Below are 24,784 nucleotides of genomic sequence, written 5' to 3'. Positions count from 1 at the left end.
TCAACCTGCATCATATATTAAAATAATTATTTGCTCAATTTATTTTCACAATTCTACTCTGTTATCTACTGAAATAAACTTAATCTGTCTTTTTTGGCTTAAGTACTCAGTAAAATCTATTTCATTTTTCATATAAACTTAATCTGTCTTTTTTGGCTTAAGTACTCAGTAAAATCTATTTCATTTTTCATATAAACCAGCAATAATGTCTTTTTGATCTAAGACATTTCATAAAAATTACATATACCATAATGGAAAATGAGTAAGTCATGGTGAAATTAAAAATATGCCCTAAGTGACAAATTTATTTAAGGAAAATTAATAGTTAATGGGAAACTAAAGGGTACTTTTTTGAGTCACAGGACAATTTTGACCATCTTAAGAAAAAAAACTTTTCATACAAGATTTTAGCATAATTTAATGAAGTCTGAAAATAAAGTAGAAATCCACATGCTAATTCCAAGTTGTTTTTATTTTTATGTTCTTTAGATGTGTATCAAAAGATATCATTTGTAGTACCATATATTCATCTAAAGGTTTAGTTTTGTTTTTAGAGCAAAAAATAAACTGGTAAAAAAAAAAAAAAGAAACAAACTGGTAAAATTAACTTTTAAAATCAATGTATCTCAGAAACGAAAAACTTTGCAATCTATATTTACTTATGATTAGCTTAAGACAGTTCCTTTCTTTTACACAGATAAGAATGTTATAATAAAAGATCTCAAGTTTATCCAGAGACAAAATATTGTTTCAAGTTTAAGAGGACATCTGAACACTACATAGACTGGGTTCAAATCCCAGCTCCAATGCTGTGTGAACTTAGGTCCATTACTTATCTAGGCATTAGTTTCTTCACTAACGGTTGTGGTGACAAGTAAATTAATTAATAAATGTAATGAATGTGAGTTAATAAACATAAATTTCTTATAACAACATTTGAATATAGTAATAAATTAAGTATTACTCTTTTACGTATTAATAGTTAACTATTAATGATATTATTATATCTGAAATCTTACCTTCAAGGGCAGAGGGATGGAAGGAAACTAATAATTTTTGAGTATGTAGCAGGTACTATTTTAGGTACTTTACCATCCTTAAAAATGTTATAATTTTCTGACAAGTAAAACCAAAGAGTTAGTGACATGCTTACAGTCACAGTTTCTAAGTGATGGAGCTTGGAATGCAACCTAGTCCTTTGTAACTTCAGAATCTATGCTCCTTCTGCTAGTAAGGCTGCTGGTGCAAAAGCCCCCAATGAGAGTCCAAAAAAAATGAAGAAGTGTAAAATGCATTTCCTTTCATGGATTATTTTAATACTGCAAGGAAAACAATAGAGGACCTAATGGGGCATTATAGACTAACTTAGGACTCAACCAATACTCTTGTCCTTCCAAATAATTAGAATTGAAAATAACTTTTATTTCTAACAACTTATCACTTGGAAAAATCTTTGCTACATATTAACAAAAACATTCTTTAGTGTAAGTTGAGAACATGGAGCACAGGAGTAAATAAAGCAGAAAATCCATCAGTTTATTCCAGTAATATTTCACAAATATAAAAACAAGTTTAAAAGTCCAAATAATGTTTTATTTTATCAAAGCTAATTTCATTCATTAAAAACAACAATTTATTACTTCATGTAGGTTGTTACTTACTTCTCCAATGGAATCTTGAGAATCCTGATTGTATACTTGAGTCTCAACTTCTCCATCAGTACTTTCTTCTGCCATAACTTCTTCCTAAATCATGATACAATTTATTAATGCGTATCAGAACACTAGATGAAGGGGTACCTGTTCTAGCAGTTCTTTCAATAAAACAAAATCCAAATCTACAATTTTATGAAGCTATATATCCAGAAACATTTGCTTTTATTTGTATAATATAATCAATCATATCAATCATACTTTTCTTCAAGATATGATTTATGAACATTTATTAATTCATAGAAGTAAAATTTAGTCTTAATGCTTGCTATAAAATCGAATTCATTACAGTTTAGCTTTGACAATATAATTGATTAGTTTTAGAAAAAAGATGGCAAATGAATTTAAAATGTCCATGAGACTATAAACTTCCCTTGTTCTTCAAATAAAAAAACAACAACTTTGACACGAAATCCAACTTATGGTTTTTTGTTTTTTATTGAACTGGAAACAAATTCAATTAAAAAAATGAAAAGAATATGAAACACTATTGTTAACAGCAATAATATGTGGCTGTCAATGAAAGCTTTGTAGTGATTTCAAAACCAGATTTCCAGATAATATAGTTTGACCCCAAAAGGTTAATTTGCCTTTGGCTATCAACGAACAGTCTCTATTAACTTTACTGGGTAAAAGTAAAAATAAATAGAAAGAACTTCACACACCTCAGTACCTACAGGTGTAACACTCTTCAGCTTCTTTGGAAGAGGCATTTCCACTGCATCATCAGAGACAGGGTCTGATGCTTCCACAGTGCTATCCTCCTCCTCCTCACGGCTGCGCTTTGGCAAAGAGGAACTGGGGGTGGCTGAAACTTTGAAATTAGATAATTTAAATATTATATCAGAGCATAATAATAATCCCATTTAGAAAAAGATAATTAGCCAATATGGTCACTTAATTAAAAGAAATAGTCTTAGATCAATTCCCATCAACAAATTATTGTTCTTGCTAATCACTGAAAAAAATAAAGGCGGCTTATCTTTGATTTAATGGTTTTATACTAACCTTCATTTAATAAAGCCAGCCAAATTTTACAGTATAATGACTCACTGTGATTATACTGACAAATAACTGCTATTTACAAATTTACATAGGACCTTCTATAAATCTCAAGACTCCTTAAATGAAAACAGTTTGTGTATAAATAGGGCTATGGTCTTTTAGTCCTCAGGATCTGCATTAAGTTACATACAGAGTTTCCCCTCTAAAAAAATGTCCAAAAGTAACTGAAAGGGAAGAAAGATTTTTTTACTTCATGATGAAAAACAACTAACCACTCAGTAAACATAAAATAAAATGTTAGGAATATACTCATTCATCCTAATACCTAGTAGAAAGTAAGAAAGAATATTCAAGATATTGGTTATATCTAAAGAAATAAAAAATGTATAGGTCTACTCTAACTTCATAAAAAATTAATCTTACCAGTGCCAAATACTGCTGTAGAAGTAGAAGGTCGCTCAACTGGTGAACTCTGAACCACTTCTACTAAGTTTGGGGATAACTCCTGATTTGCAGGCTCAATCTGAGGATGACTTTGTTGAGTGGGCTGCACAAAAGCTGTAGCCTGTGTTTGTTGCTGAACAGTTAAAATGGGTTGAGAGAGAGAAGGCTGGACATTAGGACTAGTAGAACGAACAGATCCACTTGTGCTTCCAAAAACTGGAACATGTTCCACTGGACCTTCTGACTGCATAGCTGAAAAATAATCACAATATTTAATGTAAATCTTCTACTCTTACCAAAGCTGGGCTTATTTTTTTTTCTCTTTTGTGATATGTCATATTGTGCAGTTCTTGCATACATACCTCTAACCACTTAATACCCCCAAATGCTATGGTTAAAAGTAATGTATTATGTGTTTTTATATTGCCTACATGACTGAGCTGGTAGTATGCAAAAATTTGTTGACTAAATAAATATCTAAAAGGGTTCTTGCATCTACTGTTCCATTTAAATTATGACCAAAAAAAATTAATAAGATCAAAAAGCTCAAAAGTCAAATTGTAAATTTTCATTAAGCATCATTTTTGAATTGACATCATAACACAAACATTATTTTTTTAGGGCTGGGAGAATATCTCAGTGGTATAAAGTGCTTGCTGAGCATGCATAAAAGCAATGGGCTTAATCCTCAGCACTGCAACCCCCCCCCCCCCCAAAAACCAAAGCAACCAAAGTTTTACTGGTAATCTATCCAATAATCACTTTGTTGAAAGTAGCCAAAATATTCTGTGAGCTCACAGCATTTATATACAAAACTTGAAAAAGTTACTAAATTCTAAATTTGTACAGGTAAGAATTTAAGGAAATAAGTTTTACTGAATACCTATTCTGCAATTAGATAAAGGGATTAAACAATAAGAAACAAGAATTGCTTTTGAGGAGCTCCATCTAGTAAAGTAAAAAGGCATCAACAAACTCAAACAAAATACAAAGTTTGATTGCTATAACAAGTATCAAGGAGCCATGGGAACAAAGTGGAGAAAGCAATGAGAAGCTCAGATAATTTCAGTGAAAAAGTGATGGTTGTGTTGAACCAATAATTTACTAGGGTTTTTCAAAGTGGATTTCATACCCTCTTTGTTAACCATTAGAAGTGAACATTTTGGTTTTAGAAAAATGTAATGTAATAACCACAGGAATGGATTTTTCTTTTTTTTTAGCTTAAAATCAAAACAAAAGGGAGGGCAGGAGAAAATCTGCTGTATTAACAAGTATCCTGGGGTCTGGTTCAGTGGTAGAGCATTTGCCTATCATGCACAAGGCCCTGCCTTCAATCCTCAGCAGTGCAAACAAAATGATATAAAATGAACCAACTAAACAAATAAAACCAAATATTCCGGAACACATCTGTTTCAAAATATTAACTACCCACTTTTACTATGTCTGACTTCAGCTTTAGAGGCCTCATTTTATCCTTGAAATTACTGCCATCTACTCAAAATAAATTGAAACAAGCTGTCAATCTGATTGAATTTGTATTATTTTACTAACCTTCTTGTGATTCCACCTGTGTGGTGGGCATCACTGTAGCTGTTGGGGTAGTAGTAGGATTTGTAACGGTGGCAGGTGTAACCATTGGGCGGATACTAGCCCTGGGGGTTGACTTATTTCCAGCCATAGCTGCAGCTGTCACTTTACTTGGAGTGGAAACAACAGGAGTTGGCTTGATATTAGCCGTTGGTGGATCTGATGTGCTGGCACTTACAAAGGGGAAAATCCAGGAATAATGCATTCATAAAAAACTGTTACAAATATTTTTAATAAAATACGTATATTCCATGAAAAGCAAAACACATTTATTTCCTCAAGTAAAAGTTCAGCAAATGTGATCTTAAAATGGTTCAGACCTTATTAGGTATTTTTCCTAACACTGCTCTGAGAAGACATGGTGGATTTATAAAAAGACACTGAGTATAGTTTTATATATTTTTTCACTAAATATTTCAAAACTTAATGAAAAGGCTTGAACTTAAGCATTAAAAATTGCAGGGAATGCTTCAGAGTAGTGTATCCTGACAACGTACACTACATCCAACTATTGAATAGCTGAACCCAAATCTCAACCCAGCTTTTCATCATAAAACATCACAGTGAAATCAGAATTGGTCTATCTTAACAATCAATCAAATTAAAAGATGGGAGATGTGCTGGGTCACAAAGCTCTTCCCGACAGGACTGAAAATATGCTGAAAACAAGCGTTGGCAAATCTCTGGTACACTTTTGCACAGATAAACTGCTCTTTAGTATAATAATTTACAAGACAGTACACAGATTTGTTTTCCCTCAAAAATCACTAGATTTTCCCTAAACTTTAAAAACAGACTATTCATAAGAAGGAAAACTCACATTCCTCTTTCACCAGAAGCTGGAGTGGTTTTCAATGTGATCTGTCTCTGCTGTTCTGGGACCTATAAAGAGAAAATTACTAATTTCTGTGCCTAGCTCACACAAGAGACCACCAAATAATGCCACCAATTTTTTTTTTACCATGGTTTGAAATTCACTCTGAGAAAAGTTCCTAAATTGTCAAGCATTTTCAAATGTACAAAGAAAAGCAAATCCATTGTTTAAGCAGAATTAGCTAATCACCTTATTGGTAGGTTCTTGGGGCTCATCTCTCTGCTCAAGGTGTCTCTCTTGATGCTCCCTGAGTTCTCTTTCCAAGCGACTAATTCGACCTTCATATTGGGACTTCAGAGCAGTCATACGAACATCCAGTTCATCTTTCTGCTGATCTAAGGCTCCATTCCTTTGTTTAAGTTCCTCATTTTCTTTAGTTAGCTGATCTTTTACACCTAGAGTAACCATATGATTACACTATTATAATCAAATATTAGAAACAACATTTATAGATTTAATTTGCACACAAATTATCTGATTCTGTGACTAGAACATATTTATGTATGCTATACATATCAATGACCAGTTTTATATCTATCCATGTTTTCAATATATAATTGAATATATATACACTTACTCCAATATATAAATATGTAAGTTCTCCTACCTAAAGTTTCAAAGAAAGTTTAGTAGAACTTTTTATATTTCAATGTACTACTCAGTTCATTATGATGAACTACAAAAATTTACATTTCACATTATCTATTGCATATATTCAAATATAATAAAGTTTTTAATGAATAAAGCTACTGGGACACTATCTTAGTGATCATTAAAAACAGACTTATAATCAAATCCAACTGACTTGACATTTTATATAACCACTCAGCAGAACTGGCAATCAAGGCTGAATATGGACTTGATGGGCTTTCTCATAAATCTGACATGAAGGACCAGAAGAAACTCCCTGAACTGAAACACAGAAAAATGCTTAGTCAGGTAAGATCCAATGCTATCTAGTTTATAGAAGATGCCTGGGCGGCACAGTCTGCACTCAGATCTGTCACAATACTCACTAAAGCAAAAGGATGGCAATATCCTGGCATTAATTATCAGTCAACAATTATGAAAAGACTTCATAAATAGAGCAAAGGCATTCAAGACAGCGCTGTTCATGTCTAATTAAGTAACCTACTCAAAGCCTTACCACATAATCAACTTTCACCATCAAGTTCAAACCTCAACATAAACAGATACTTACCGGCTAAATGAGCAATTTTTGATTTTGCAGCTACAATAGCCTTTCTAGTTTTTTCCTCCTTTTCAGTTATTTGCTGTCTGAGCTGCTCCTCCTGAGTAGTTCTATCTTGAAGATCCTGTCGAAGTCGTGAAAGTTCAGACTGAAGCTGCACAGTCTGTTCCTGGAGATTTCTTGCTTCTGTCTCTTTTTCAGATAATGTCTTTTAAAAGAAAAAGGTATTCACCATGAAATTCAATAGAAATTATATGACTTAAAAAGAAATAATTACTAATTTGCTTTTTAAAAAATTTTAACATACACAATTAGTTCTACATGTTAATTGGTTACCATGTAATATTCAAAACATTATATATTGCATAATGTATAAATCAAATTAAATATATTGATCTGCTCAAACATTATCCCAAAACATTCATCAATTCTTTGTGGTGAAAACTTTCAAAATTCTATTAGCTTTTTTAAATGGCAATACATAACCTTTGTTTATAGTTGTTATACTATGCAACAGTATCCCAGAGCTTCTTGCTTCTAACTGTAACTAAGTACCCACTGATCAGACTTAGCCCATTCCTCACATTAATTCATTTCTTTAGGATAAATGTGGGTAAACATACAAAAATGGAGGTCAAACTAATTAAGCAGATATTTGAAGACAATAAAATACTATTTATATATACAGTGTTTAATGTACTTCTTAGGTACAAAAAAAGTAGGGACATACACCTTTTGCTGCTCTCTCTCATACCTTCTGAAGATTCTCTACTTGATTCTCCAGTGATTTTGACTTGGTTTCAGCTTGGTTGAGTGAATCTTTGAGCTCCTGCATTTCCTGGACTGAGATATGCTGTTCCTGATGGTCCCCAGAAGACTGAGCTGAAGTTTCCATGACCTAAGATGACAAAACAATGATTATACGCTCATGTATTTATATTTAATAATTTGACTTCTGCAGATTTATCTCAGAAAATAATTAATCAGAGAAATGCAAATTAATTTTGATGAGGTACAAAAGTAAATTTTCTATGTGATAATTTTAATGTCCTCAAATAGGAAATTAGTTATGGTGGATATTACACAGCAAATCAAAAATGACATACTGTAGATGAGCTTCTGACACAGAAACACATTTTCACAATAACAAATCAAGTGGAAAAACAGATTACATAAGAACATATGCAAATGATTAACACTTTGAATAAACATACCAATGACATGTACAAAAAGTATATTATAAAAGCTTACTAAAGTGCTAATAGTGTTTAACAATGAGAGTTAAAGACTTTTGGATATGTTTCTTTATATTTACATAAAGATTTATATATCTATGTATTTCTTTATATATTTTCTAATCCAATATGCAATAAATACATAATCAAATCAGTATGAAAGTTCCTTGTCTTTGAGAACTTAGACCAATACTTAGATTCTAATTATAAAAAAGATGTAAACATTATTTTTAAAAGGAAGTTAACAAATAACCAATTTAAAATTATGTAGTCTGGTAAGTTATAAAAAAATATTTTAAAATATGCGTAATTTTAATTGGCAATGAATTATAAGAACATAACTTTGGAAAGGAACAGTATTTAAAATGTAAAAATGAAACTAAAATACATTTGTAATTTTATAAATACTTTTGGTTATATTAAAAAACTAATCTTAAACCAAATTAACAAATCATGTAAACTTACACTTGGGTTTAGAATGTAAAAATCAATAATATTTTAAAAACAAGATTTTTGTAAAATGCATTCTAATATGTATGTATATATATACATATATACATATACACACACATATACATACTTTAAGGAAAAATTTCTCAACATACCTTATCCTGTTGTGCTTTAAGTTCTTCATACTGAGTCTTGTACCTCCGTCCAATTTTCTTGACCTGAGTAATAGTTTTAACTTTTTCTTGGATATCAATTATTTTGGCATCTAAATCCTTTTGGATGGTTTCTTTTTCAGTTCTTATTTTATTTAAATCTTCCTTCAGACTCTGGATTAAGTTCTGGTTGTTAGTCAAAGATGCATTTGATCTTTAAAAAATGAAGTCAAGGTTTCTTAGACTAAATATATAAGACTTCAAATTTTAAAATACATCAATTTAAAAGTTTATACCATACTGCTTTAATAACAGCTTTTCATTTAAAAATCCTTTCAATATACCTTATGAATTTAGTCCTTTAGAAAGACTTTAAATAAGTTTACGTGCGCATTTTAGAGTTGAGAAACACTGAGCTACAAGTGGTCAAGTAACATGTACTATTTTTCAAAATAATCAAGTGATGATAGCCAGACTTTAATTCAGATCTGCTTAACAGCAAAAGCTAAACTCTTGCTATTATACTGGATGTTGTCAAAGTTTTTCTGCAAAGGGCCAGATAGAGTAAACATGTCAGGCTTTGCAGGGCACAGTCTTTGTCACATGTTCTTCTCTCTTTTTTAAGCAAAGCTAAAATTGCAAAAATAATTCTTAGGGTGTAGGCCATAAGCCATGTAAAAACAAGTCATAAGCCAGATTTGACCTGTGGGATATAGTATGCCAACCCCTATACTATTATCATGAACCAAACTTCAGATCAATGACCTGAATTAAGAATATGGGCTTAAGAATTAACTCCATAAAGCTGAGGTAGTCCAGCTTTTTGAATCTTAGTTTTCTCATCTTTAAGAAGTAAGATCTGCTCTATCTAACATACTCGACTATTGTTATGGACAGAAAGAATATACATGACACAAATTTGTAAACTGTTCAGCATTACATAAAAGAAAGCCATGGCACCTACAAATGACACTAAAATTTACAAAGATAAGCCAGAAACATTAATATTTATTTTCTTCTCTCAGGGGGCTATATTTTACTCTTAAGTCCATTAAAAAAAAAAAAAAAGAAAGAAAAGAAAGAAAACTTAAAACTTCCTTTACTGATCACAAACATATGCTCTATAAAAGCACAATGAAGAAAAACCTATCTACAAGTTATTTTGGCTACTATTTAGAAAATATATTTAGCTTTAGACTTACCTGATATAGCTTTTATAAGAAAACATAAAAAAAAATCCATATATTAAATTGCTTGAGTAGAGAGAGAAATAGAGGGAAGCCACATGTAAGGGCTCTAACACTTTCTATTCTTTCTCAAATCAAGAAGCCAAACTTGTAGAGTCACATAAAGGGTAGAAATAAACTTCTTTAAGATTTTATATATTACATATGATTTACCTTGCAATTTCGGCTTTAAGTCTCCCAATTTCTTCAGTCAACTGTTGAATACGCTTGGTGTGAACTTCCTTTTCAGAAAGAAGCTTCCTATATTCTTCCGTGTCTGGATCTTTCTGCTGACTTAATAAATGCTAGAATAGCAAAAAATATATACTTTGATTTTTTAGATTTTATGAAACAAATGTGCTGTAATAAAGTGGAAGCATACCCAATTAAACTTAGTTTAAGTGTTCTTGCATGCAAGTGATCAAGGACTGAAATAGGAGACATTACTTTCAACTAAGTCAGCCAAAATGAAAGATAGAAATCAAATGTCATTAACTGTTCATTATTTTTTCCTAGTTGTGAAAGAACATTTCAGATTAGTTATACTGAGATCAATTAAAGGGAGATAAGGATGAAAAACTTTTATTATGTAACTAATTTTACTGAAGTGACATTTGTAAGAAAAAAAAAGATAAATAATGCATTAACAAACATTAATCCTAAATGCAACTGATTTCATTAACTAGGAAAGGTAGCAGATTGCAAGAAAAATATATCTTAATTTTGTATAGGTTATCCACCCTTCTTGATTTCTCTGTATGTTTGTGTGATAACATCAGGAATAAAAAAGTTCTCAAATCCTATTCGTACAGTAATGGGTTACCATTCTAGAGCATTTCCTAGGCATCAGATGAACTGCTTTACACTTATAACACGTGAGCACTGGTTTTACAAGCTCATTTTTCAAATGAGTAGAACCATAGCTCCGAGAGGTTAAAAAACTCTCTTAAGTCACATAACTAGTATGTGCAAAGCCAGCTTTGTTTGAGTAAGGAAATGTAGTTTCTAAGTGCAGTATGCTATCTTCCCATCCCACCTCCAAGAGGCTCCAGTAAAAAAAGTGCTTCAATAAGCTACATAAATTCATATTTTCATTTACTTTACAAGTAAAAACTGTTTTTTTTGAATTATGGGAAATAAATTAGCCACTTTTAAGAAATATACCAAATGCAATGAAAATTTCTTTAAAAACTGAGCTATAATTTTAACATCACATGTATACATGTAACATATTTCCATTGAAAATTATAATTTTCAGTGGTTTTCCAAATATTTTTAAACTCCTATTTTTATCCTGTTATTTAAAACCAACATTTCCATGTTTTTGAATGACTTTAGCTTCACTTACCTGGTTACGTGCTTTCCAACGTTTGACATCCTCTTCTAACAACTTCTTCTCTGCCTGCAACATACCGCTTTTCTCACTCAGCTCAGCATTTGCTTCTTGTAAGGGTAAAATATCTAACTCCAGTTTCCTCACCTGAAAACAGTGCCAATTTTTAAAAATAAAATTGTAAAAATTCACTTGTAATGTTATAAAAAATAACACACTACTTTTTTTTAAAAAAAGTGTTTTTATTACTCCAACTTTGTTTTTAATTTTTTTTTTTTAGTTGTAGAAGGACACAGTATCTTCATTTTATTTTTTTATGTGGTTCTAAGGATTGAACCCAGTGCCTCAAGCACGCGAGGTGAGTGCTCAACCACTGAGCTACAATGCCAGCCCCCAACTTACTTTATTTTATTTATTTACTTTTATGTGGTGCTGAAGATCAAACCCAGTGCCTCACACATGCTAGGCAAGCGCTCTACCACTGAGCTACAACCCCAGACCACACTACTACAAACCTTTGCTTGCATCTGCTGGAGATCCTGTTCTAGCCTCTCCTTTTCTTCTCTTAGCATCTTATTGGTCTCCATAACTACATTCATTGTTTCAGTTTTCTTCATCAGTTCTTCATGCTGAGCCATTGTTTTTGCAGTTACCTAATGATTTCAAACATACATATTTATATAGTATCTAGCAAACATACATATTTATATAATATCTAGCAGTTGAAGCAGTCTTTTCCTACCACTTCTAATCTTCCCTAAAACAAAGTAGAAAGAATTGATATTTCAACCTTAACTGAAATTTTTGAAAATTTACCTGTTTATTTTCCTGTGATGTATACTGACAAAGTTTCAAAAATATGAAAAAACAAAGATGAAAGTAAAAATACAGTAGAAATCCCACCAACAAGCAGTAGTAGCATTAAGTTAAAGTACCAATTCAGATATCTAATTGATCTTTCTGTACGTTTTTTATTTTTCCTTGCTGCAATGAATTTATTGCTAGTTCTAAAATAATGACATTTTGATTGTTTTTTACCTCTCAAATCTCTCATCACTTCACACTACTATTTTATTGGTTTGGTTTAAACAACTTGAATTGTTATCCTTCTCATTAAGTGTAATTATCTACCTTCTGCACTTGATGTTACTTTCTTTTCCCACCATTTTTAAAGTGATGGTATTTTTCATGGTTGCCATGCTACACTGCTCATGCTTGAGTAGATACATTACTTCTGACATAATGGATTACTTCTTGACTCTTCTACTATATTTAAGAATAGGTTTTCCCCTATGAACTTATTCATTTGCTTGGCATTTTTCTAGTATATGCTTTTCTACAGCCCAAAGGAATATCAAAATATGCAGAAGAGAATGGGATGATATGCAATCTTTGTTAGAAGCTCTGATTCTGCTCTTTTTCATTCAAGCGGTAACCACTTGTACTTGAGGATCTATTATTTCCCTAGTGATAACATTTGAATTTGGATTGTTTTCTCAATAAGATATACTTCTACAACTATCAACTTCTGCTGCAAACAAATTTAATTATTTGCTTTGCCTTGTTCAATGGTTTCTCCCTAGTAATAATTTTGACTACTTACCAATTAAAAAAGGTTAAGTGTTTAAGGGCTTAATATCATTTGTTTAGATGTGGGGCTATATATCTACTCAGAATGAAGTAAGTCAAGCTCATGTTAAAACCATCACTACAGCACCTTCTTTTCCTTTCACTGGTTTTATTAGTTTTGATTATAGTTTTGCTCCTTGGCTGAGAAAGAAAAATTCTCTAGGAATTTCAATCTATCATTTATTTTATCCTAGAAAGACTATCCAGATGCATACACAATGGAAACTATAATTAAATTGAAGTAAGTGAAATTTATTAAGCACATACTATGCACCACACATGGTTCCAAATGCTTCAAATTCACAAGACTCATTTAATCCTTACAATTATTATCCGTATAATACAGATGAGGAAACTAAGAGCAGATAAGTAAAACAATGCACAAGAGCACACAGCTAACGAGATTCAAATAGAATTTAATACCACACATTCTAGATATACAGCCTTCCCTCTCAATCATTATTCTGGGTCAGCACATAAAATGTATAATGAATTTACAAGTTTAGGAAGAATACTTATTTCAAATTAATTTTTGCTATAATAAAAGACAGAAATATAAATAAGCTTTTTAGATGTAACAACGGATTTCTTTAAGCTTAGGAGACATACCTGGACCTTCTCCCTTTCAGCATTTAAGCTATCCTGTAGTTCCTGAAGTTCTCTTTCTAAAAGTTCAACTCTTTGTCGATAACGCAGACTCTCAACCTGAGCCACCTCAAACCTAGTTTCAGCAATTTCTTTTTCTCGTCGTATAAATCTATAAGAATATATATGTTAAGATTTTGTTTGAATTTTGAAAAGGAATAACATAACATTCCAAAGCTTAGGAAAATTTTGAAATAAGAAATTCATCTACTTTAATAGCTATTTTTTTTGTATGTTAGTTTGATTTAATTATTCCATATCATATTGGTAAATCATAACATCAATTTATACTTAAATATGCACAGCTATAGTTTGTCCATTTATAGTTAAGTTTAAATAAGAAAATAGAAGCATATACAATAAGAAGGCATTTTTTAAAGAAGTATATTTTGTGATTATATTTCTGACTTACTCATATGCTTGCTGTCTCCCTTTATTGCTTTTATATTTTTTTAGTTGTTGATGGACCTTTATTTATTTATATGCAGTGCTGAGTTTAATAGCTATTTTCACATCATATTTTCATTAATGGTAAATAATGATGGAAATAAAAATTTATTTTTTGATACCAGTAGTTTGAAAACGACATCTTTAAAATGATCTATAAGACATTCAGTTTTTCAAGGGGAACCCAAATAGGTTTTCATTATAACATTCAACTTTCAAGTCATCCATTTGATATGTTTAAATATCAGAAATGACCACTAAGTGGGTGGCAGTGATTTTGTTGAGCTTTCTATCTAAATTATGTATGACCTTCTGGCCCAATTTCTGCATTTGTAGTTTTCATGTTGTTATGCCATAGATATCAAGCATGAAGAACATACTTGACTTACCTGAGAATTTCTAAAATCTGTTCTTGAGATTTCCCTTCTTCACTGAGAGATACATTCAATGGACCTTGTACACCTTCCTTCACAGAGGCAACTACCTTGTCACTTAATTTTTCAATCTGATCATGAAGTAGTCTGTTTTGTTTCTCCAGATCTTCACAGCGAGACACACTTTTGGAAACTTCATCCTGTAAGCCAAGAGTTTATCATAATAGCAGATTTTTCCAATATGTATTTACACTGGAGATGAAATTGCCTTCTAGTTCTGACCCACAAGATTCTATTGCGACCTACAAAAATACCTTTAACATTCTCTCTATTTCTTCCCAAGATGCTTTACACTCCACCAACTGTGATTCTGCTTTCTGGGTTGTTTCTTCTAAATGCTGACGAATTGATGTCATTTTTGAAACCTGTTCTTTGGCAGCTTGAAGAGCTTCAACATCAGCAGCATGGAGCATCAATTCTCTCTCATACTTATTCTGAGCTTCCACAGCTATTTTAGCCTGCAAGAAAAATTGTTAATTGAGGCTAAGGTTGTAGGCTCAGTGGTAGAGTGCTTGTCTAGCATGTGTGAGGCACTGGGTTTGATCTTTAGCACCACATACAAATAAATAAATAAATAAAATAAAGGTGCTGTGTCCATCTACAACAACAAAAAAAATTTTTTAAAGAATTATTTCCCCACTGAAACAAAAGACTTTAATCCATGAAGCTAGTCAGTACATTTGAAAAAGATAGTTTATTTTGTAAAATAACAAAAATAATTTAAATGCACTAAAATGGGGATAATTAAAAGTTATGCCCTATTTACTGAATAAAACATTAAAATGAAGATTATGTAGCAATTTGGAATAAACTATGCAGTGCAATTCTAAACGTAACTCAGCTATGTAAATTTTACTCATACAGAAACTTACAGAAAATAAAGAAAAATATCTAAAATGCTCAAAAACTCTCATATTTTGGAGCATTTCAGATTTCAAATTGGGAATGCTCAATTATATATTATTTGATTTGAATTCCCAATGTTATGTTGTTTGGTAATAAGTCAAGGCCAATTCATTTGTTTCTGAAGACTTTCTTTCCTATTCTATACACACACACACACACACACACACACATATATAATGTGTATATATACATTATATGTATTTAAGCAATATATAATAACAATTAACATGCTACCTAAATTAAAAATGGGAATATTACCAATATCTTTAGATTTAGTCCTTCTTCCACCTTATCATGATATATCAGGTTTTATTATTTCTTATTCATAAAACCATTATGAATGATTTCGAAAGTGTGTACATGTATATATACACACTAAAATACAGAAAAATGAGGTACTGCTGTTTTAAAATTACACAGAATGTCGTGGTTTATAAAAATCTGTGCACGATCACCAATGCATTCAAAATGTTATTTGGATTTCCTTTTTTTTGGTGAGCAAAGTACCTTAACAATGTGTCCATAACACAGTTTAAGAACCAAATGTAGTGAAGGACTACAAAAGTAAAATAAAATTTACAAACAAGAGCAAGTACAGATTTAGTTCCTATTCCTCTTTTCATGTTTTCCCAATTGTCAAGGTTGCTTTATTAATAGAAAATGAACTATTTACGTTCATCCTTTATCTGTATCTTTCAATTTTCTTAATCCAAGTTTCATAAAACTGAAAACAATCTTCCACATTTATAAGCTCCAACAATCTAAAAATGCATTCTCGCTGCTCAAAGTTCATTTTCCAAAAACTATGAGGATAATGCTTACTTGTTCCTGACAGTCACGTCTGGCTTGCTGTTCATTACTTAAAGCTGTGCTTGCTCTCTGAAGAGCTTCTTGCACTTCATTCTGCACACTAGAAAGTGTTTTCTTCAACTCAGATAACTAAGAAGGAAGAATAAGATTAAAACAAGAGTTACTGACAAACTTGGAAAATAATGGAGACAGATTTTTAATGATTCAGTTAGCACAAAGAACTGCTGCTAAAATTTAACATAATTATAAACCCTTTTCTATACAAGTTTACAACTCTACATCTACTTCCTAATGTGCGCAAAAGTCAAATTTCAGGCAGAGGTTTCCAAAAGGCAGCACTAATACCTACCTTGGTAAAGTGATTTAAAATTTTCAAAAGGAAGTGCATACAAACACAGCAGAGTAAACAATAAAATTAAAATTTTTGGCTATGTCTTTAATCAGTTTCTGTTGAGATGAAATAAATGTTAACTAAGGAGCTAGTTAATGTATATCCTTACATATGCAAAAGAAGATTAATATAACTAATAACCTAATTTACCTGTTGTTCCATGCTCTCTATGGCTTTTCTCTTATCATCTTGAAGTTCTTGTTTTTCCTTTTCTACTTCCATCAACTTCTTTTCCAACTGTGTCTGAAATTCCGCTGATTCTTTTAAACGAACTTCAATATTCTTATGTACTTCTTCTGTCACCTTCAGCATATTTTAAACAATGCAAAAATGATACATACTTAAAATTATACCATTACTTTTTCCAAATCTAATTGGAGAAATCAGTATTTGCCTTGTATTAACAGATGGATCTTGGAAATGCTGATTAAAACAAGCAAATTTACCATGAAAATCTGTTTTGTTTCTTGGTACTGGGGACTGAACCAGAAGTGCTTTACCACTGTACTACATCTCCATTGCTTTTTATTCTTTGAGACAGGGTTTTGAAGTTGCATAGGGCCTTGCTAAATTGTTGAGGCTGGCCTTCAACTTGTGATCCTCCTGCCTCAGCCTCCCAAGTTGCTAGGATTACCGATGTAAACCACTGTATCCAGTTTATACCACGTAAATCTACAAACATAATTTCTCTCTCACCTTGGCTATTGGCCTTTTTCCTCTTTTGTAGTGAAATATCCAATTTTTCATCTCTCCCTTAATCCTTGAATCCACTTGCCAAATTTGTCTATTCTACCACTAAAAGTATTTTCCTCACATTGATTTCTACTGAAAATAACCCCAAAAATAACTTAAAAAAACAAAACAAAAACCAAAATCAAAACAAACAAACAAAAACCCCTATGGCCTTAGACTACTATTAGAAAGTTCCAAAGTGAACTCTGTAATCTTCTACTTACCATATTATTCTTTGTGGGGGAAAAAAAAATTTGATTACAATGTGTTAAAAACATCGATGGTTCTGCTTCTAATAAGGCTACAGAATACAATTTCACATGATATTCTGAACATTTTATATTTGGTTCTTACCTATTATACTTCTCACTATTGCCTTTCACAAATTCAGCATGCTACCCACACTGTCATCACTGGAAACTCTTTGACCTTGGTTGAGGCTTCCTACCACATAGAACATTTTCCACACACCTTTGACTGTCCAGATGACACCTTTGTTCAAAGCTCTGCATAAATGCTTTTGTAAAGCCTGCCTAGGAAATAAATAATTCTCTCTATATCTTACTCTCCTCAACACTTGATCTATACCTTTCCTACCCCAATTACCCTGGTTGTCATATGAACTGTGTGGTTTTTGTTTTATCTGGATTATTAGTCTTCAGCACTTTCAGGTGGTGAAAGCAATGATATCAGTCCAATTTACACCATAGAACCTTACGTATAGCAAGATCCTAACTGGGGGGAAAAAAAGCTAATAAGTGAGTTCAAAATTGAATTTTCAGAATCATACATACCTGTTTTTCCTTGTTCAGAGATTCTTCTAAAGATGTCACCATTGCTCGGTACTGCTCCACATTACTAGTACTTGTTTTGAGCCTCTCCTTCAAGTCATTTACCTGTTCTTCTGCTTGCCTTAGCTGACTCAGAAGATCATCCACATCTTCTTTGTCACCAGGCTGACCTAAAAAATAGTAGCTCTATTAAAATCAATACTTAAAAAACAAAAACATATTTTGCCATCATTTTACTTCTTTGAAAAATTAAAATATGTGAAAACTGCTGCTATGAAAGTATATTAAGAGAATATCAAATATTACCACTACACCAATGTAGCTATTTGAAGAAATAACCAGATTCTTAATTTATTACTTAACATCATGTATCCTAAGGCACCAAATCTTAAATAATGTAGTCTGGGGGCTGTGTGTGTATTTCAATGGTAAAGTACATGACTAAAAAGCACAAAGCCCTGGGTTCAATTTCCAGCATACTGCTACCCTCTCCTACACAAAACAAAAACAAAATCCTGTAGTTAGTCTAAATTTTGTTTGATCTGAAAAGCACAGAAAAGGAAGAAATTACAGTTAATCGTATAATATCAATAAGAAAACACTACTGGATAGCTATATATTCATTGTGTATCAGATATCTCTGTATCTGCATATACATACAATACACACAGACACACTCTCACACACATACATGTATATGTATATATATTTCCCTTCCATCAAGAAATAAAACCATCTCTGGATTCAAAGACTTTGAATTTGAAATGGTATATTCACATAGGGAAGAAAAATCTAATAAAATAAATATTTTACCTGAAGCTACTAATAAGCAAAGGTTAGGAATATTGTTTTAAAGAAGCAATATACAAATTAGTTATTTTGTAACTAAATCTTATTATAGATTTAGTAAATAATTTCATCTCAAATGAGAAAGGGTTATAAATTCAAATGTTAACTTTCCTCAAATAAATAATTTTCAAATGTCAGTAAATGGTTTCAGGACTAGGATATATAGCTCAATGACAGAGTGACTGCCTAGCAAACATGAAATCTTGGGTTTGATTCTCAGCAATGCAAAAAACCAAAAGGAGGTTTCAATACCCAAAAGGTTTCAAACTACGAATTTGTTGGATATCATCCAGATTATTTTGAATGTTTCAAGACTTCTAAATTTATTAATCTAAGTCTAAAACTGAGCCTTACCATGTGGAAAATGGAAGTGGGTTTCCTCATCTTTTACTAGCATCCACAAGAAAGGGCATTTATTTACAATATATATTATGAACCTAAGTACTTATTTACCTTTACCAGTTCTCTGTGAGGACTGAGAAGCAAGCTGAACTTCCATATTACTAAGGTGCTGTTTCAACGTAGTAATTTCCTTTTGAGCATTCTTTAAGAGTTCTTTTGTGCTAAGATGAAGATTTGTTTCTGTATCTAGCTGTCTCTTTGTATCTAAAAGTTGAACCTGCAAGAAAAAATACATTAACCCTATAAAGACTATCTGCACGTTCGTAACTAAAGGCTCAAGTTATCTTTCTACAGATCCTTAGTACTCTGACCCAGATAGAATAATGAAAAACAGATTCAAATTCTCATGTGAAGCCCCCAGACAAAACACATCGAACAACCATGATCCCTGAGGTGGGAAACTAAAGAGGTGAACCACATGACTGCCAGGTTTATTGACTTAATTCTAGAATATGACACAGGGAAGAGGAAATGAAACAGAGGTCACTGGACTCCCTAAATTAAAAACTGAATCTGAGGGCTGAGGATGTGGCTCAAGTGGTAGCGCGCTCGCCTGGCATGCGTGCGGCCCGGGTTTGATCCTCAGCACCACATACAAAGATGTTGTGTCCGCCAAGAACTGAAAAACAAATATTAAAAAAAAAATTCTCTCTTAAACAAAAACAAAAAACCTGAATCTGAGAGTCCTAAGAGACTAAAACAGCTTCAGTTCACAAGAGAATACCAGAGAAAAGCAGCTGCAGAGAGACAATAACCTGATATATGCAGAGAGTACCTTTGAATACCCAGGAGAGTAGTGATCATTGCATGCATGCATGTGAAATTACCCCTGACAATGGAGAGAATCATCCAAAAGTCTTAGAGTGAAGAGTGCCTAGCACTCATAGAAAGTCAGGAATAATGCTTGTTCCCAGAAGACAGACTGAAAAAGAAAGTTTATGGACAACTGGACTAAGGAAAGTCTTGCTTCAGTAGTAAGGAATAATTAGTCTTAACTAAGCATAGCTCTGGACTTGCCAAATATAACAAAAGATAAGACTCAAAAGAATCAAACTATTTTTAATTAACTTCACTGAGTTCTAGAACAAAGCTCAAGAGAATTAGACAAATAAAATATATTCAGCACCCAAGAGGGTAAAGCAATGTTTAGCCCCCAAATATTAATAGGCAAAATTCAGAGGCTCTAAGATTTTCAAAATCACATTTCAACTTGGATGGCAGCATGTCCCACACACTAGATTATAAAACATAAACTACAGATATTCAGAACTCTGCAAGACTCACATCTAGATTTCTAGTAAGTGTGTGCCTTTGTTCCACCTCATTTTCCAACTTCTTCTTTAGATGAGAGATCTCATGCTCCAGCTTTTCTATCTGGCTACTAAGCCTTTGTTTGGTTTCTGTTTCAGATCGCTCCAGTATTCCCTTGAGAGAAAAAAAAAAAAAAAGAATTTTTTGGTTATGCTTAAAAAAAAAAAAAACACCCAAAAGAAGCAATGCAAACAAAGTTAAAGGCTACAGAGAATTGAGGGATTATAATCCATTTCCACACAAAGAAATTAGGATTTGAATATTTACCAAAAAGCTATTTTGACATTTTTTTATATTAAAACACCTATTGGTGGTGGTGGTGGGGGGTGTGTGTGTGTTTGAAGAAACATGAAAATATTGATTCAGATTTCCTGAACTTTTAGGGCCAAGAAAAGTTCTAAAAAATTTAATCTTGTTAATAGTTAAGCTGCACACAATCCAATAAATAGATTTAAGGATCAAATGTGCCAACTCCATGGTTTCAGTCAATTCTCTTTCAAAGTTTTATTTAAAATATTTCTTAATATCCCCCCCAAATTCAATGATTTTCATACAGGATGACAAAAATGACAGGCAAATTTTCTAATTAGAAAAACTGAAAGGATACAAGGATGAAACTATATGACCTTAACTTTCTTAGTTTTTCTATCTGTGCTTTTTATCTGATTACCTGAATTGTTTGTAGATTAGTCAGCAGCAAGTTTTGCCCTCGTTGTTCAGCTAACAAAGATTCTCTTTGCTGAGAAAGACGGACCTCTGACAATTTAAGCATTTCCTTTTCTTTCTTCAAATTTTCTGCTCTTACCTTGAAAAAAAAAAACAAAAACAACAGAAAAAATATTAGAAAACATGTCAAATGTAATAATGATAATAAAATTTAAATTCTTCTTTCATTACTACATATTTATTAATGCTATTTAAAGACTATACTTCTTCATCATATATAGAAATAAAACTGAGTTTCATGTGTTAAACAATGTGGAGCAAAAATTATTGGAAATACCAATAGATCAAAAGAAAAATCTCCCATTACCACAATACTAATGATTAATTTGCTCTAAACAGACTTTAAAAACAACACTAAAGGGCTGGGGTTGTAGCCCAGTGCTTGCCTAGCATGTCTGAGGCACTGGGTTTGATTCTCAGTACCATATAATAAATAAACAAAAGTCCATCAACAACAACAAAAAATTTTAAAACAACACTAACAAAAATCTAAAATACCAAAATCAACGAACAAAACTGTGTAACTATGCTATAGGCATATTTGCATACTATTAAATGATGCAAATTTTAGAATAATCCAAATTGGTTTCTATGTACCTCTTTGAAAGTGATGAATGATCTGTTTAAACTCCCCCTGCCCAAAGACTATGCTCTAAGTCTTGTGGAATCCGAAAGAATACTAATTTCAAAAAATTAATATTTTCAAAGAATTCTTATTTAAACATGATGGATCATATTAATTATCAATCACAAAACTGATTCTATTAATTTGAAAAGTGTTGCTGCCTACCTCCTGCCATAGAATGAGACCAAAATAAAAATGAAAGACCATAGCCAACTGAGTTAGAAAATTGGGGTCAAGCTCTAATCAACTTATTTGTTATATACAAAAACAGATTTGAATCAATTTTTTACAGGTAAAATGGGGGACAACTGTACCTAGTTTACAAGTGTTGATAAAAAAAAAATGGGAGAATTTTTTATCACTACTGAGCTCAGTATTTATTTGGAAGCATTAATTACAGACATATTTATATTCAACTTAAAATTCAGAAATATAGTTCAATGCAATATAATATTTTATTTTTACTAGAAATGAGCAAGAAATAAATTTATTATGAAATGGAAAATTTGTAAGGAAATCTATTCAATCTTAATAGAAATGATCACCCTACTAATGCATTATATATAATTTGAAAACAATGTAATAAGAGTTTATAACCCACAACTCCTCAATGAGCTCAGTTATTTAGATTAGTAAAATCAAAGTAATAACTAAGAAATATCAAATGCAATTTATAATGCAAGTGAGTTGACAGATATTGTCTCACTTCTGAAACTGCTAGCTTTTCATTTGCTCCTCTCAAGTCCTGAGTCATTGTGTTGATGATCTGTTCCTGCTTTTGAGTAGTTGCAGTGAGTTTCTGATTTCTCTCATGCAAGGATGTTATTTCTCGTCGATATCCTTCAACATTATCTTGCAGCATTTCATAACTGGTACAAAAAGAATAATTCTATAAGCAACAGAAATACTATATTCTAGCTTAGTTCCTCAAGACATTTCACAATAGGTTGATTTTATAAATTAATAATATGAAAAAGTACTTGGGGTAATAATGTGAAACTTTCATTCTTGAAACTGTATTTGGCAGTAAGTTATTCAGTATAAAATACTTTTAAATTCAAGTTTTAAATAAGGACAGTACTTTATGCTGAGTAACTTTTTAATCTTATTCACTATAAACAAAACAAAACTTAATCAAACTAAAAATAATGCTAGTATAATATGAATATACCAGACACCCACCATGTAATTAGGATGGTCATGCATACTTTTGACAATCTTTTTTTCCTCTTTAATTCTTCTTCTTATTTTCTTATGTGCTTGCAAAGTTAAAAAATGGCTGATTTAACTGTTAGATGTACAGAGGTAACTGCCTATGTATTTTTGTCAGAAAAAGTTTTATCATGTAATATGTAAAAATAAATTTTGTCCAAACATGACTACATAAAAATTAAATTAATTTAGTAATGATAAACATAGAATAATTTCTTCATAAGTGGCCAAGAAAACTTTCCTACAATTACCTAGCACTCATTTCTCTTTTACTCAGAACAGAAAAAGCTGAATAAAATTTGATCTCATTTCTCTTAAGATATAACCTATAGAAACAACAGGTACTATGATTTCGGGAAGAGAAACTAGCAATGTTCTTCACGTGAACTTCAACTTACTAAAATAAGTTAACTCATTAGCACTGCCCAGGAGAATCATTAACCAATATTAAAAAGGGAACAACTGTGGCTTTCTCAATCCTGGAGTTTCAAGGAAAAACAACATTATTGCAAATCAACCATTGAACATGACTGATTTGAATAATGAAGTATAACATTTAAACTACATTAATATTTGAAGAAAAGAAAATTTACCGTTTAGAAGCAAAATCTAGCTGGGTAGAAATTTTGGTGTTTTGAGACCGCAAATCTGTGACTTGTTCCTGAAGTTTTTCAAGTTGCTCATTTTGCATTTTTTCATTATCTGCTTTTTCTTTCTTGTAGTTCTCAAAAATTTCCTGCAACTAAGTATCAGAGATCATTGATGCTGATGACATTGTAAAAACCCAAACCAAAGATAATGTGATCTTAAACAGGTGAGATCTTTACCTGTTTAAGGGCAGCCTTAGCTTCTATAGCCTCTGTTGATTCAATAACAGGTACTGGAGCAGGAGTGGAAACAGACTGTGATGTACTTGAACGTTTTGGAGTTGACATAAGAGAAATATCATCTAAGCTTGAAGCTTCAGAAAAGTAAAAAGACTCATTCAATGTTTTGTTAACTTGAGTAAATTAGCTTTAATCTGATGTCTACTTGCAAACATCACTGCCAAATCAACGGTCTAAACTTTTTAAAATGAAATCCTAAGAGTATAGAGTTTTTTTGAAATAAAGATTCTAGTAAACAATGTTATTAAGATTGTTTTGGTTTCTGGTAATTTATTTGGTTTCAGATAATTTATTACAGATAAAACATTAATAAAAACATTGTAATTCATGATTCTAAAATGTACATTTCTCAACAATATTCACTATTTCTTCTTTTATATTAAGCATAAAATAATGTGGTGACTGTTATAATTGATCATACATGGCAAATTTGAAGGTAACATCAGAGTAGCTACTGTTTATGTCACAAAATCCGTTCCCTAATGTATGTTTCCAAAATATTTCCTCAAATTAATGTAAAAAAAACCCTACCTTGTAATGGAATGACAACTCCTGTTGTTTGTGACAATAAAATACGATACATATCACGCTGACGAACTATGGAATCAACAAGCTGCATCTGATGTTGTCGTGATTCACGGAGTTGCTCCAGTTCAGTGAGAGAGTTCTCAAGTTTGAGCTGAAGTTCAGTGATTCTGTAAAGAAAGACATCAATTTATTTTATAGGAATGAGTTAAGAGTTAGGCAATTATGATTTCTATTATAAATTATTATTTT

General features: G+C 31.7%; 1 protein-coding gene across 1 annotated transcript in view; it reads right to left on the bottom strand.

Annotated features, from left to right (window-relative positions):
• Tpr (translocated promoter region, nuclear basket protein) overlaps positions 1-24,784 on the bottom strand; it is a 60,472-nt gene that overhangs the window by 17,539 nt on the left and 18,149 nt on the right. Inside the window, exons 15-39 of the mRNA XM_027934943.3 lie at positions 24,539-24,702; positions 23,948-24,081; positions 23,714-23,862; positions 22,615-22,777; positions 21,228-21,362; positions 20,531-20,671; positions 19,298-19,463; positions 17,999-18,165; positions 16,623-16,775; positions 16,094-16,210; positions 14,620-14,823; positions 14,321-14,505; positions 13,449-13,596; positions 11,726-11,863; positions 11,226-11,357; positions 10,052-10,182; positions 8,655-8,865; positions 7,569-7,712; positions 6,824-7,022; positions 5,812-6,017; positions 5,569-5,630; positions 4,713-4,921; positions 3,141-3,413; positions 2,378-2,526; positions 1,662-1,745 (exon numbers count right to left, since the gene is read on the bottom strand). Of these exons, the coding sequence (XP_027790744.2) occupies positions 1,662-1,745; positions 2,378-2,526; positions 3,141-3,413; positions 4,713-4,921; positions 5,569-5,630; positions 5,812-6,017; positions 6,824-7,022; positions 7,569-7,712; positions 8,655-8,865; positions 10,052-10,182; positions 11,226-11,357; positions 11,726-11,863; positions 13,449-13,596; positions 14,321-14,505; positions 14,620-14,823; positions 16,094-16,210; positions 16,623-16,775; positions 17,999-18,165; positions 19,298-19,463; positions 20,531-20,671; positions 21,228-21,362; positions 22,615-22,777; positions 23,714-23,862; positions 23,948-24,081; positions 24,539-24,702 (3,964 nt within the window). The remainder of the gene's footprint in view (positions 1-1,661; positions 1,746-2,377; positions 2,527-3,140; positions 3,414-4,712; positions 4,922-5,568; positions 5,631-5,811; positions 6,018-6,823; positions 7,023-7,568; positions 7,713-8,654; positions 8,866-10,051; positions 10,183-11,225; positions 11,358-11,725; positions 11,864-13,448; positions 13,597-14,320; positions 14,506-14,619; positions 14,824-16,093; positions 16,211-16,622; positions 16,776-17,998; positions 18,166-19,297; positions 19,464-20,530; positions 20,672-21,227; positions 21,363-22,614; positions 22,778-23,713; positions 23,863-23,947; positions 24,082-24,538; positions 24,703-24,784) is intronic.

The sequence above is a fragment of the Marmota flaviventris genome, chromosome 12 (genome assembly GCF_047511675.1).
Source record: "Marmota flaviventris isolate mMarFla1 chromosome 12, mMarFla1.hap1, whole genome shotgun sequence".
Classification (NCBI taxonomy): domain Eukaryota; kingdom Metazoa; phylum Chordata; class Mammalia; order Rodentia; family Sciuridae; genus Marmota; species Marmota flaviventris.
Note: the sequence above shows the minus strand (reverse complement) of the source record. Positions and strands in the feature narration are given on the sequence as shown.